Raw genomic sequence first — 15,494 nt, forward strand, 5'->3', positions numbered from 1 at the left:
CTTCATGAATTCACTTGGCTATTTATTATGACCTCCTCGGGGAGGCAGTAGTGTTCACACAAACGGTCAGAAGGAACAGGCTGTTGCACCGTTTGGTAGGCTAATGGCATTCACTACATTTCAAAACATAATTCCCAAGCAATCTCTCTCCTACATAACAGTTCCATATATGTAATGGAACAGTACAACACAACTCCCATGATATTACTGTAGAAACTGAAGGTAGCCTACATTTTACATTATTTTAAAATATCCGTTAGCCTTCTGAAGGTTGTTTTGTTGTTTTGTTACACAGGCGTAGATTTCAGGGGGGATGCACCAGGGGATATGTCCCCCCCCCTCCCCCCAATATTTGGAAAAAGAGGTAGATTTGTCCCCCTCAAAAAAGAAAGAAAGAACCCACTCCCCAAAAGAGGTAAAAAGGGGCTCAAACATGTTTATATCTTATACCGGTTACGTGACTGGCCACCCTGTGTGATGCGGGTTGCATTTCTCCAAAAGTTAAATCTTTCCAACTTTATTACAGTAATGAAACAACCAAACAAAAAGCAAATAGTTTAATGCCAAAATTGAAAATCAATACCCAACAAACATATATTTAGTAGACTATAGTCGGATATTCAGATCCAGCCCCAGTAGCCTAAATAGGCCTATATGTGTTTTGTAATGTTTTGAGCCAGGAAATTAAGTTTTTGACGCTCAACAAGTTTTTTGGGAAAGACCCCCAGATCCCCCTGTTATAATGTGCTCCCTATGCCCCTATGTGGGGAAATTATTTATTATTATTTATATTAGGGCTGGTAATGGGGCTCCTCCTTATTATACCCCATTTCATTTCATTTCATTTATTTTTTTATCTCGAACAATCAACAATGTTGCAAGACATAAAAAAAAAAACATAAAATAAAACACAAACATTCAGAATCTAACAACAAAAAACAAAACAAAATAAAAAATATAAAAGGGATTAGTTAGAGAAGGAGCAGGCGGAAGCAAATAGCTTATTTGGTCCTGCCCCTTATTTCACAAAATCATATTATACAAAGTAAATAGATATGCAATTACAGCATACAATCGGGTCTTACAATAACTTACAACAATACAATAATATACAACAATACCTTTAAATTACAAATTCCTATCCTATGTTTTAGTTTATTCTTTTCTGTATTGGTCAAGTAATGATGTCTTTAATCTATTTTTGAACTGAATGATATGATATTATGTGTGGGCCTATAGCAACCGGGAACAGCCCATGGAGCCGCCCACTTTGAGCATTTTGGTCGTGGATGTGTTCAGACAACCCAGAAACCTGTGAGTGACGTCACGGAGACTACGTCCATATTTTATACAGTCGATGGTTTGAGAAGATAAAAATTAAACTATGTATTTTGAAAAAGTAATTCAAAGTTCTAGACCTATAAGTCAACCTCATTTACTTAATTTTAGAGTTGGATGATAGCTACCCTAAATCATAACAGTACTGTTAAAATCTCCAGCTGTACCATAGACTGTAGCCTATATATTAATATTAACAGTCTATGAGCTGTACTGAAAAGTTAGTGAATTTAAGATTTTCACTCAGACTGTAGCTATAAAAGAGTTTCTTTAGGCTATTAATCATTCATATTTATATTACAAAATATACAATATAGCCTAATTCGTGTAAGGTCCATTATTCCAACATGAATTGTGATTTAATATTATTTCTAAATATACGACGCTGCCTATTTCAAAGTCTTATTATGACGATTCCCCAAAAGGTATTAGGCAGTAGGCCTATGTTTACTTCTTTCCAAACATATGAATTGTGAAAATAAACAATATCCGAGTAATATCCTGAGTGTTATTATTGTTGATTTTTTTCCTACACATTTTGCCCCACTTCTTTTCCACATCAACGCTTTCTAACGCCAGCGACAGATGGTCGGCGGGCTATATAACCAACCCGCGCTGCTCTCTGGGTAATTACGGTAGGGGACGTCATCTTCCTCCCCCACACCCTAGGCTCTGCACAGCTCTTTTGCCGGTGAAAGCTTGGTCGGATAGCGTGGGTGCCATTTGGCGCAGTATTGAGCTACATCAGTCGACAAAGGGCGTCCAGTTATTTATTTATCGTCGTATTTGTGAATTTTATTTAATACATTTTGCCGTTAAACATTCACAATGAGCTCAATTAACGTCAAAAAGCTGAAAGTTAACGAGCTGAAGGACGAGCTGAAAAAGCGTAATCTTTCGGACAAGGGGCTGAAGGCCGAGCTTATGGACCGCCTGCAGGCCGTGCTGGACGAGGAGGCCCTTGCCGGAGACTCCCCGCTGAACCAAGAAGCTGCAGCGGACGAGGGTCCCGGCCAGGCCGCAGACCTGGAGGGCATGGGAGAGGAAGAAGAGGGCGAGGGCCCGATAGAAGAAAGCATGGAGGCCAACGAGGACGAAGAGGAGGAGGAGGAGGAGAAAGAAGAAGAAGAGCCGGAAAATGGGGGCGCCGCTGATGGCGCTGCTGAGGACGAAGAGATGGGTGAGGGGGAAGAGGACGGAGACGAGGACGACGAGATGGATCCCATGCTCAAGGGAGATGTCGACGACATGGAGAAAATAGACACAGATGATGGTGAGCCCGCGGACCAGGCTGCTGAGGGTGAGTCGGCCGGATTGGTTTTGAAAATGTGACTGGCTGGATGGACTGTGGCTGGGTGTCGTTAATGCTACCGCGGGAAGGAGCCGGCTGGGAAATGACTCAACGTTAATTTGAATGCGTTACCGTACAACAGACCGTCCATGTTGAGCTAGATAGCGTGACCTCCATAAACCACCAAGTATTAGCCACGAACTGAAACTGTTAACGTTAGCCGCTCATGCTAACTTGACGTTAGCATCGGTCACCACCGTTGTTGGCTAATGTTACCGTTAATCATTTTTGCAACGTTAAGTATCGATAGTCCAGTCCCAAACGTTAACGTAATAAATTAATAGTTGACTGTCATTAGCGGCATTTACTATGTGAATGAAGTGACGAATAAGATTGATTTAACATAGCTTAGTCTGGCTTTTCGTTTCGCTTGATTAGCGTGTTAGCTTGCCAGCTAACGTAATTTTCTTTGTCAGTGGTGCAGTGCTAGCTAGCGGGTCCGCCGGTTAGCTAGCTAGTTCAGTGGTTCCCAAATTCAAGATTGGTTACAAATGGGGTGGAAGGGTGGAGGCGCACCAAGGCCATCATTTAGCGTTATATTATAACGTAACGTTACATTAAGAATGGCGTAATGTTAAAGCAGCATGTTGAAAAGGTTTGACTACCGCAGTGATTGTTGTGTGCTTTGCCTCCGCTCCTAAGCTCCGAATGCACAATTGGGCAGTTGAAAAATAAGTACAAGTTAAATTGAAATAACAAGCTAATTCATTAGGACTAACTTAAATGTCTACACGTGGGAGGATTGTGGCCTACTGTGTTTCAAGTCCAAATGTATTTGACTTTAGAAGGGCCGGGAACCCATGAACTTTCTGACCCAAAGCTGTGCAGAAGATGGGGCAAGCGTATATCTGCTTGTCTAGCACGTTGTTGAGTCTGTCACTGGTTTGAATAGAAAGTGTCCTCTTGTTGGACGAAGATGAAAAATGTGGGTTTACCTTGATTAGCCATCTAGGTTATTTAGGGTACGATATGGGGAGGGGTGGGTCAATTCAGGTCTGAGTACCTATTCCCATTTCCTTGCATGATTCATTTGTCCCAGACAACAGTAGACTTGTCCTCTTAATATATTATATATCTTAGTACAAGCCCTTTTAATTGCAGGGTTAATGTCCCTATTATTTACAGAGACTTGTTTTTCCAGTCCCAGCAAACACTGTTCACAATGTTCATTTGGACCAGCCTACATTGTAATTATTATCTGGTCATAAGAGCTGTTACAATTTGTGAAATATGACTGTTTTTATTTTTTAAGTGTAATCATGAGGTGTTACCTCTTAAGTTACCTTACTATTGATGATTATGGTCGACACTATGTAACTAATGAACGGGCTTTGTGGGCCAGAACCCCACTGCCAGTCCGACCTCTTTCTCACAAAAAGGAGCACCTCATTCTATATCTTTGTTCTATTTTCAAAGGGGATGCGGACAAAGACACGAATGCTGATCAGAAGAATAAGAAGGGTGTTAAGAGACGCCGGGAGGAACATGGAAGGGGCTACTTTGAATTTATTGAAGAGAACAAATACAGCTGGTAAGGATGGGACAGAGCAAAAATGGCCTTCAGCATCCCTGAAGCGCCATCCATAGCTTTGTTGAACTGTATTGGCTTTAAGTGCCAATGCACATATAACTAGCATGAGGAAAACCCTCATTTTCAAGTATTATACTATTTAATAACCTTACTTTCACACATGTTTTGAGGGTCATCCCTGACTACTTAAAGAGCCTTACCATTTACCTTTTACAGCGCCCACTCACATTTGTGTCTTTTTAATGGACTGCATTCTGTAGCAGAAGTGCAACTATCAAGTCTCTATGAATTTTCACATCTGTTCTCATGCCACTTATTGTGTTGGAAAGCCCATTGTGTCCTCAAGGTGAATCAAGGCTGCTCAAAAGAACCCAGAGGAAAGTAGCAGATGTGCACTTTTGAATAGAGGGAGGGTGGGGAGGAATAGCTGAGAGGCGGGGGAGGAGGGGTCCACTGCTGCAGGGTAGCACACAAGGATATAGCAAAATTCCCAAAGAGTTTGCAACGTCCACGGAGGAGCTCGCTATTGACCGTCCATCGTTTTGCCTCGCAATGGTCTTTTTTTTCGTTTTTTTATTTTTATTTCACTGGTTGTATGACGTCAAAATGCTATTTTCTGTCTCATGTATCATGTCTTGTGTGTGTGTGTGTGTTATCATGGTGTGATAGTGTGGATGTGTGCGTTTGCAAGGCTATCCCGCGCAGGTGACATCATGCACGGGTGTTTGTGTGTATGTGTGCATACATGTAACTACTTCTTGGTCAGTGTTTTGTTTTCATTGCGCTGTTGACACACTTAAGGATCAACCGGCAGAAACCGGAATTCATTTTTTTTTTGTGGACATTTTTTAAATTTTGTAAAAATTCTGGGACTCTTCATAAATGTTACTTGCGCCAGAATTGGTGGAACACCATAGTATTGCAGCATTTTCAGGTGCTTTCTCCCCCACCTTCCTATGTAATAGTACATTTTATTGCAAGTGTCCATATAATTCTCTACTAGAATCTACTATATGGTAGGCCAGTGGCCCCCTGGATAGCCATGGGCCTATCGAGCAGCAGCCAGTGTTTGACCCACAGGCTGACTGCACTGACCATATGCTCCAACTCAGACAGTATGTTCTCCAGAGCCACCATAAATCTCCCCCCACATCCTATTGTACAACAGACAAAGCTGTTTAAGAACAGCTACAATGACAGATGTCCCCGGAGATAAGACTGCTGCGGATGATGACCACAAATCTTTTTGTTTCTACTAAGTAATTACTGTACACCACTGGAATTAGATAATTGCGTCAGGTGGAGCAATGCTTAAGACTCATTGAAATGTTAGTTACAACATTTTGACTGGTGTCTTACATTTCCCCTAAGAGAGTTGGGTCTAAAGCTACAGAGTTGGTAAGTTGCTGTAGCTCTCAGGATACTGTGATTACTTATTTCAAGCAGCCAAGTATGGTCACAATTTGTATTGCATGGAACTGAATGAGTTGACCTTTTTTCATTTAGGATCCCACATACGAAAATAACTGCACCTGCTATCACTTTGACACAGCAATTCTGGAGACCATACACACACTGAGCTGAAAAGGGAGAGATCTTTTAAAACGATTGAATAGCCTTGCATGCTAGGGCTAGCGGAGGTGCTTTTCTTTTTGTGTATCTCATGTTTTAGATTTCGCTGGATACTGCAAGGTAAGTGTTGTCTGCCAAGGCCCACAATACAGCTGACAATCCAACAACTTTGGAGGCTCGCGTGCCCAATTTACGGTTTCCATTTTGTATTGTTTCCCCTAGTCTGTCTTTCCCCTTTTTTCCTCCCCAAATATTTTCAGCAAGTGGTACCCAAGGCATCTATATGTTCCATGCAGTTGCATAGACATGTGAATCTTCTAATTGACTTGCTTGGTATCTCTTTTCAGGGCCTCATTTAAGTCCCCTGTGCCACCCCTGGAGGAAGAAGACGAGGAGTTTGATGACACAAAAGTCTGCCTGGATACCTGTAAGTGATTCTAATGTGACACATTGGCTACATTTTAAAGGAATGTTTTTAATCCATTGAAATGGTATTCGAAGATCCAAAATTGTAATAAGACCTGCCCAAGAAGACTTAAATGGCAACTTACTGGAACACTAACCACACTTGTTTTTCAGAGACCTATTCATAGGCATACGGATATTGATGTGTGCTTTTTTTTTTTTTTTTGTTGTGCTCTAGACAACTGCGACCTGCACTTTAAGGTGTCACGGGACCGCTACAGCGCCTCATCTCTCACAATGGAGAGTTTTGCGTACCTCTGGTCCGGAGGCAAGGCCACCTATGGTGTGAACAAAGGAAAAGCCTGCTTTGAGATGAAGGTACGGTAACGATGCCGACCTCTTGTGCACCTGGAACCATTCACCTTTCCTTGCCGTATACACCCTTCTTACACCCCTACATTTTTATAGGCTTATGTAGATTCACAAACTGTCAAATGGTCTTTAAAAAAAAAAAATTAAGACTCTCATTGGACAAGTGCAAATAATCCTAATGCATTTTGTTCATGTGTTTTGCTGCACGTCATCAGATTGCAGAGAAAATTCCTGTGAAGCACATTTCCAGCAAGAACATGGAGATTCATGATGTGCAGGTCGGCTGGTCCCTGTCTACTGGCACCCTCCTCCTTGGTCAGTGTCTTTTTTCTTTTTTTTTATATACACCCTAGTCCTCTGTATATTATACAGGCATTCAGTATCAGTGGAATTAATTGTTGAATCCAGCAGTGACTTTCTATTTACCTGTGGCAATGTTTGTTAGACTCATTGCCAAAATAATTTCTACGTGGTCTGATCACATGTGGTGTAGGTCAAACTGACTTCTCTGTCTATAATGACTTCAACATAATGGGATGCCATTACTTCTCTAAAACACAAAATGGTGACCAAGCCAATGCAGCCATTTGCTATGATTCATTAATGCGAAAATACTGCAGGCCTCCCAAGTACTCATACTGTCCAGTGTCTTGGGTGGACCTCGCATTGCATCAATTGGAAGAACTCTGACAAACTGTGCTGGGTGTATGTTTTTGCACGACGGTCTGCCAAATAAGATGACACTAAAAGACCGAGGCTTCTGTGACCCTGCAAGAATAGCCAGTCTGTCCTAAGAGGTCCCTCTAGTGGTTCATGGGCAGCATGACACATTAATGTAAAATGGCTCCAGCTCTGGCTGCATCATAGTAATGGTGGCTGGCCTATTTCCAACGTAGAGGATTCACACACCATTCCCTGAGAGTCCAGTACCAGAGTCCCAGTGACTTGAGATGTGGGGTGTTCATTCAGAAATGTCATTCCATTTGCAAGCTGTCACAATGTTTTTGTCAAATGGTTTCTCCCATTTTAATTTAGGTGAGGAGGAACATTCTTATGCATACTCTGGGAAAGGCAAGAAGACCACCAACTGTGTCACCGAGGACTTCGGAGAAACCTATGAGGAGAATGATGTCATCTGCTGCCTTATTGTAAGACATAAATGTTACTTGTATTTTATTAGTTCATTAAAGTGGCTGAAAACCAAGCTAAAGTAAGAGCAGAATTGAAATGTCTCGAGAGGGCTGGGTACTGAATTTTGATACTTTAAGGCACCGACCAGATTGCCTCTTTTAATATTGATGCCTTGTCGTTCAATACCTAAGGAGTAACTCTACCAAGATCTAGTAATGTTTGGGATTGGCTGCCTAACGTTACACATCGGAGAGGCACGCAGGAAAAACTCTACGCACGGAGATGGTAGAATGAGTTGACTACGTATTATTCCCTCATTTCATGTATATCGGAAACGGGAGGAAGTCATGTCATATTTAATCAATCTAAAGGTACAGAAAAATACTTCTCACATCTAGGACTTGAGACGGGTGCGTCGGAGGGGGACAAGCAGGTCAAAAGTTACAAAGAAACTCCTGCACACTGTCTGATATAAAGTTTAAAAGTAGGCAACATTCGGTACTACACCATCTTCAGGCAAATGAAGATGGTCTGAGAAAGCATTCTCACGTGAATGAAGTGCCGCATTTTATTTTAAAAGTTGAATTTGTCAGAATAGCTGGTACATGTGTTCTCGTATACTTTGATCACAAACATTTTTGCATCTCGCTTTCTTTGCTTAGGACTTTGAGGGCGAGGATGTGGTGTTGTCCTTCTCCAAGAACGGCGCCGAGCCGGCTGTCGCTTTCCAGGTCAACAAGGAGACTCTGAATGGCCAGGCCCTTTTCCCACACGTCATCTGCCACAATTGTGCCGTGGAGTTCAACTTTGGCCAGATGGAGACTCCGTACTTCCCTCAGCCTCAGGGTTACACCTTCCTGCAGCAGATGCCTTTGGATGACCGAGTCCGTGGGCTCAAGGGCCCACAGACCAAGGCTGACTGCGAGGTAAGCATAGTCATATATGTAGATATTGTTTTAACTAGTCCTGCAATGATTTTTATTTATTTTTTTATTGAAATTTATAACCATAATATTCAGGAGAGTTCTTGGCCTTTCTTGTTATGTAGATCATAGTGATGGTCGGCCTGCCAGGCTCAGGGAAGACTACATGGGTGAAGAACCATGTCCAGGAGAACCCTGGGAAATACTACATCCTGGGCAGTGACACCATCGTGGACAAGATGATGGTACTAATACAGCTGTTAATTTTCAGTAGCACTGGACATACTGTGTGCCTTGCAGTCTCTGCCCTTTTTTCTTTGTGTAATCGTATTTTCTCCTTATTAAATACAGATCAACAGCCTGAAACGACAGTCAAAGGACATTACAAAACTGACCGCCATTTCCCAGAGAGCACCACTTTTCCTGGGCAAGTTTATTGAGATTGCTGCGCGCAAGAAGAGAAACTACATCCTGGATCATGTAAGAGGCTTGTGCTGATAAGTGCCGTATTGTGCAGTTAAGTATAAAATTAACCATTATGAATCGGCGTAATTCATCCTTTCTCCTCTTCTCCCCCCCCCAGACTAACCTGTCTGCCCCAGGCCAGAAGAGGAAGATGTGTTTGTTTGCAGGCTTCCAGCGCAAGGCTGTGGTGGTCTGCCCCTCTGACGAGGAGTATAAGGAGAGAGTACAGAAGAAGGTTGAGAGCGATGGCAAAGAAGTACCCGAGCACGCGGTCTTCAAAATGAAAGGTATTAAAGATGCTTGGGCCAGTAACGCATACATAGTAGCAATCAACTGAGCCCAGTACTTGAGAGCACCTGAATTTTTTTTTTATTTTTTTTTTTTTTTTATTTACTTTTTACATTGACAAAGTTGTTTGTTTTTTCTGTCAAATTCGGGTGTTTTTTCTTTTTGCGTCCCTAATCATGTTCTGGTTTGTCATCATCCCGTTACAGGCTTCTACTCTCTGCCTGCGGAGGGAGAGAGCTTCAACGACGTCGTCTTTGCTGAGCTGCAGAAGGAGGAGGCCGGCAAGCTGCTGGAGCAGTACAAAGAAGAAAGCAAGACGGCTCTGCCGGCTGAGAAGAAACCCAACCAGGGAAGCACAACACCAAAACGAGGTGGCGGCCTGCGCGGTGGCGGCCGGGGGGGCAAGAACCAGTTTGGCCGCGGCAGTGGGCCCGGGCAGAGAGGCGGTGGCCGCGGAGGCTTCCAGAGCAGAGGCAACTTCAGAGGAGGTAGAAGGGCTGCTCGATTATGGGGGGGGGGAGGAAATCATTATCACGATTATATTGGTCAATGTTGAAATCACGATTATTTAACATGACTTTTGTCTTTTGGAATGATGTTCCAATTACTGAACCAAAAAAAACCCCCTGAAATTTCCCTTAGTTTTGCAGTTTTGATTTTTTTTTTTTTTTTCTTTATTCAGAAAACAATAAGAGTTTACATGCCAAACGTAATGTGCAAAGTCTGTTTTTGTGATCATCAGGAGCCGAAATCGTAACCGCGATAACATTTTGATTAATTGCACGGCCCAAGGAGGTGTTAGACATTTTGGGATGTAATCAGTGCTATTTATAACAAATGTTATGTTGTGTAGCCCATATATGTAAGCACTTGAAAACGTATGAATGCTAACTTGGAACTGTTGTTGATGTTTTCAGCTCCTGGCCCTCGTGGCGGCTTCAGCCGTCCACCCCGTGGCTTCCTGCCTCCCCCACCCTTCAGAGGAGGGTTCCATAGCCGTGGAAACTTCAACCGGGGCGGTGGCCCTATTCCCAGCCTGGGCGGATCCCCCAGGGGTGGGCCAATGAGAGGTAACATGGGACCCAGAGGTGGCCCCATGAACAGAGGTGGCCCCATGAACAGAGGTGGCCCCATGAACAGAGGGGGGAACATGAGCAGAGGAGGTGGAGCCAACATGCACCGTGGTGGATCCAGGGGACATCACAACCAGGTGGGTTTGACCTGAACACATCAGTTATACTAATGAACCATGTAGGAGACTAATATGTAAGATTATCTGCTTTCTTCTGTTTTTGGAATGTGCAAATTTTTATTTTTTTTTTATAAATCTTTCAATTTTGTCAAACATGTCTGTGATAGCTCCTAGAATGGCTGAAGCCTTTATATTTATAGTAACATTTTTAATCCGTTCATTATGCATATTATTCAAGTTTGTGGCTGCATGGTCATCATTGTCCTGCCTCCCTCCGACAGTTTCAGCAGAGAGGTGGTAACCGTGGCAACTTTGGCAACTTTGGAAACAAGAATGGCAACTTTGGTAACAACAGGAACAGCGGTAACTTTGGCAACAGGAATGGCATGGACAAGGCCCAAGCCTTCAACCAGAGCTGGCAGCAAGGGGTCAGTATTTATTTCTGCAGTTAAGAAGTCGTATGTTTGCACATTACACAACATTTTTGTCAGTGTTTAGGGCTTTTGTTGCCTTTATGACAGTGCTTTAGCCAATGCCACCTTTATCAAGTCTGAGGCTAGAGTCCAAATGAGAGACAGTCAAGACCACGACAGAAAAAGAATCCTCTTCAAGACCACTTGCTTACCTGTTTACTATTTATGCGATAGACCAAATATCTTCAGGGCCCAACGCTAACTTTTTAAAGTGGTTGTCGGCTTGGCGACCAGGCATCAGCTTTTGGATGCCAAAATTGACAGTACGGTTGCCATGTTTTTAACTCTCTATATTTTGAGCAATTCATTTCTTATGTAACTATACCACACATTTAATAATGAAACAATGAGATAAGGGCTTGCAATATCATTTCTCATCCCTCTCAAATAGGGGTGCGACGGGTCACTAAACTCACGATTTTGGGTCACTGATCGGATCAGTTTTCGGATTTGGCACAAAATGGGGGGGTAAATGATTATTAAAAATATAATAACAATAACTTAACAAATTACTTCTTTCACCAGTAAATTGCTGTTAAACGACAAATGGATGAGAGAAGGGTATTTACAACAACTGCACCACAAGGTTTACCAGTAAACGCAACATTTTGTCCCGTCTGTGTGTCATAGTGCTAGTTTGTGTCTTTTAGGTCATAGCTCTAGCGGCAGACGGTTGTACGTCCCGCTGCTGGAATCCTCTACAGTGAAATACAGTCACACTACACCGTTTCAGTTTTGTAATTTTTGATTTTGTTTTTATATTTATTTTTTAAAAACGCATTGAACAAGTGGTTGCCAAAGGGGCCAACCAGAGGCCACGAAATGGTTGCCAATTGACTCCATCTGGTTGCCAAGGGCAACCGGGCTACCGTTACTGTCGAGCCCTGATCTTCTATAAAAGCTGAAGTGCATCATGTGTCGAGTCTTTTTTTTTTTTTTTTTTTTTTTTAATTCTGGTGTAACAATAACATTCTTGGCTGCCAATGGGAACTGTGACAAGCAGCACGGGTGTCACTAAAAACTGACATGCTCCCATTCTTGAACGTATTACTTTTCCTGAGGAATCCATAGTACAAAGTGGAGATGGCTCGATGCCATTTTTTGCTTCCCGATTCCGATACCTGAACTTGCGTATCGGTCGGTACCGATCCGATACCAGTGTGTCATATATTTTGTTATGTTTTAACAAGTGTATACTACCATCCCTGTATGGATGTGATATTATTTCTATCTTTGTCTGTCTGGCTCAGGTTAATCTCTTTGTGAAACATAAACAATGACTGCCACAGAACTTTCTTTTATTATCCAGTTTGACAGTCAGTTATAACGGAAAAAGAACAAATAAACTACTTTAACGTAGATTTTCTTTAGGGCTTTATTACATGGGATCGGTGCATAAACTCCAGTACTTACCGATACCAGCGTTTTAGGCAGTATCGGAGCCAATACTGGTATCGGAACATCTCTAGTACAGAGTGCTCGCTGACATGGTGTCTGCGGTCAAAATAAAAATGATGCATTTGTGCACTGCGCAGAGGCGTATGACTCAGCCAGGCATATACCCGGCGACCAACGTCGATGCCTGTGCTAGATGGACTTTGAATGAAACCAATTCCCATGTTCTGAACAAGAGCACTTTATCATTGGTTTTGTTTTGAAATGGGAAGTTACTTTAGAAGAAAAAGCATAGTGCTGGACTCGGGTTGAGACAAATACCGAGAGTCTGAGACATTTAGAAAAACGTCTCAAGACCGGACTCCAGTACTTCAGCACTGCTTCATGACGGCTTGGGGAATGACACAAAAGAGCGATAGTGTTTGTGTATATTTAATCTGAAAGCATATGTATGTTGTACATTTGAAAGTAAACTTGGCGTCTCTTGTGTGTCTTCTGCAGTTCTGGAACCAGAAGCCATGGAGCCAGCAGTATCAGCCGGGATATTACTAAGACACTTGTTGTAACGGACTGGTGGCCGACACTGAGACCCACCGCTAGCCACGGAACTTCCCTCCACCCCCGCTTTCTTTTCCCTAAAACCCACTTTTAATGATCTATCAACCGCCAACTGACAATGAAGACTAACGTGATATGGAGCAACAACATTCCACATCAGAGAGGCAACCCGAGCTTTATATTCTCTAATATACACATGTACAACGTGGGTTCATTTTTCATTCATTCATCAGTTTATTTTTTTGTTGTGTATATTTTCATCTTGTTTTCACCACTTTTAAATGACGTGCTTTTAAAAAAAAAAAAAAAAAAATCTCGTTTGTAATATCGGGAACCCAAAATATTTGGCTAGCCTGGCAGATGTTGGTTTTTTTTTTTTTTTCAGGGTTGTGCATTTTATCTGTGCTGTTTTTTTTTTGTTTGTTTGTTTTGCTTTTTTATTACAAATTGTAAATAGAATTTTTTTTTTTTCTTTTTTTTTGCGTTGTTTGTATAAGTAGTTAAACGGTAATGATTGAAAGGAACCTTGGCTTATTAGCAAGAAGCATGGTAGCTGATTATATTGTTAGGCTGTACATGTCAAGAGTCCACTGTCTGACAGTGAAACTTGAAGCAACAGATGACTTGTCTTTTGTTCCCAGTATCAAACTTGTAACCTAAACTCCATAGACTTAACAATAAACAACTCGTTGGCTTTTTTACATTCTTCCTGGCTTATGACTTTTGATTCAGTTCAAAGGTGTGTAAAAGACCTTTGAATGGGCGTTGTCCTAGTTTGCTACTTCAAACAGTAAGGACATCAGCTCCACTACAAGCCTCAGTTTACGCCTCATTAGTAAAGGATTCCCTTAAAGTGTCTGTCTTTGATACGTCCTTTCGCTATTCTATTTCTGTCAAGTATTTTGACCAAGCCATTTTAAGGATCTTAGTAATCCATTTTTAGTACATTTTGCCTTCTAATTTTTTTTTTTTTTATATAAATGGTCTTAATTAAATTAGTACACTGACTACACTTGATTCTCAGGAAGTGTTGGTCCTAGATGTGTCCATCAACGGTTCCTTTAGTGCAGTAGACTTCTGAAAAACGGCTAGCACTGATCAGTCTCAACTCATTACAAACCACAAAAAAAGCATTTTTTTTTTGTAATTTTTTTATCCCCATGTATATTTTTATGCTTTAAATTAACACCACTATTTAAAAAGTGACACATTTCTGATGAAGTTCAGCACAAAAAGTGAATGAAAGCAGGCAGGGTTACTCATTTTCACCAGCAAACCTAAAGGGCTACACAGCATCGCAACACATCCACTTACTACCACCACCGGTCAGACATTGGGACAACTCAAAGTCGTCGTTTGTAGTTTGGAAGCACTACATAGTTGTGGTTGGTGACTGTGTGGCCCGGCAATACCGGCAGCTCCTCCAACGGCTCATGTGTCCAGCACGATATCCTGGCAGAGGACGCCCTGCTTGTGCGTTTCAACACGGAGCTGGAAAAACAGACCATCACAGTAGATCAGATCAAACCTGGCGGTGTGTGTACATTATTTTTTATCTGCCCATGTTGATATTTAATAGACCTGTAAATACATCACCACTATTTCATCCATGCACGAATGTTCATGAATTAATTGACTTTGAGTAATAACTGTATTGTGATTAAGAAAGTGTTAGTTCGCCCAGTACTGCTGTGTGATGAATTGTCAACTATATTTAAATGTGTGGAGAGTTTGTGCCCTCCTGTTTTTATTGTACTGGATACATAAATCTAGCGGAACGCAGAGCTTTTGAGTTAACAGTATAACCTATAATACAACAGACTATATTTTTATCGCTTTATGTTGCAGGTTGTATATCAGGTCTTTTTATTATTAAACCAACCAATGCAAACGCTTTGAGACTTTTTGGAGATTTGTTGTCTTTTCTATCTTCCAGGTTTTGATATTTGTGTTTAAAAAAAAAAATTGGGACTGTATTTTCTTTTTTAATTTGTCTCAACTCTATTAAAGTTAAAGAAGCTGGTATACAGTGACTTTGTGGTTTGTTACAGTGTCTATAAAAAAAAAGTATTCTCCCCACTCAGAGGTTTCCAGGTTTTTATTTTCTTAAATTAAATTGGAGGAGGTTTAATGGCTTTTCAACACTGATCAACAGAAAACAGCACCTTTAAATGTCAAAGTGAAAACAGATTGATCTAAATGAAGTATTTAGCTATGCACTTTTGGCAGTGATCACAGTTTTAAAACTGCGTCAAAAGTCCTAATTGGATCCAGGACATTAACATTGTTTTTAAGCTATTGCTGTGTACTTTGGGCTTTATGCCCAGACTCATTATCTTCCTAGAAAACAAATCTCCCAAAACGCAGGTTTCTTCCCGACTGCAGTTTTCCTTCAGGATTTATCTGCATTCATTTGACATTCTGCCCTCACAAGTCTTCCAGCATGATGCTGCTCCCACCATGCTGCACAGTCTGGATGGTATAGTGATGTGCAGTGTGA

At 41.6% G+C, this 15,494-nt stretch overlaps 1 protein-coding gene across 1 annotated transcript; it reads left to right on the plus strand.

The window, feature by feature from the left end:
• The first annotated feature begins 1,971 nt into the window (after nt 1-1,971).
• hnrnpub (heterogeneous nuclear ribonucleoprotein Ub) lies at nt 1,972-13,700 on the plus strand. The gene is made up of 14 exons (XM_031295451.2): nt 1,972-2,638; nt 4,106-4,220; nt 6,140-6,219; nt 6,436-6,575; nt 6,785-6,884; nt 7,605-7,717; nt 8,363-8,626; nt 8,749-8,868; nt 8,975-9,103; nt 9,207-9,375; nt 9,583-9,864; nt 10,294-10,586; nt 10,850-10,996; nt 12,938-13,700. Exons 1-14 carry the CDS (start codon nt 2,167-2,169, stop codon nt 12,986-12,988), a joined length of 2,475 nt encoding a protein of 824 aa, XP_031151311.1. The 5' UTR covers nt 1,972-2,166; the 3' UTR covers nt 12,989-13,700.
• Nucleotides 13,701-15,494: the final 1,794 nt, after the last annotated feature.

Source organism: Sander lucioperca, chromosome 9 (genome assembly GCF_008315115.2).
Source record: "Sander lucioperca isolate FBNREF2018 chromosome 9, SLUC_FBN_1.2, whole genome shotgun sequence".
Taxonomy (NCBI): domain Eukaryota; kingdom Metazoa; phylum Chordata; class Actinopteri; order Perciformes; family Percidae; genus Sander; species Sander lucioperca.

Excerpts from the sequence above, each read along its gene's own strand:
- hnrnpub (XM_031295451.2), top strand. The coding sequence starts at position 2,167 with ATGAGCTCAATTAACGTCAAAAAGCTGAAAGTTAACGAGCTGAAGGAC. Across the intron at positions 6,220-6,435 it reads AAAAGTCTGCCTGGATACCT|ACAACTGCGACCTGCACTTT; the intron begins GTAAGTGATTCT and ends GTTGTGCTCTAG. Across the intron at positions 9,865-10,293 it reads CAGAGGCAACTTCAGAGGAG|CTCCTGGCCCTCGTGGCGGC; the intron begins GTAGAAGGGCTG and ends TGATGTTTTCAG.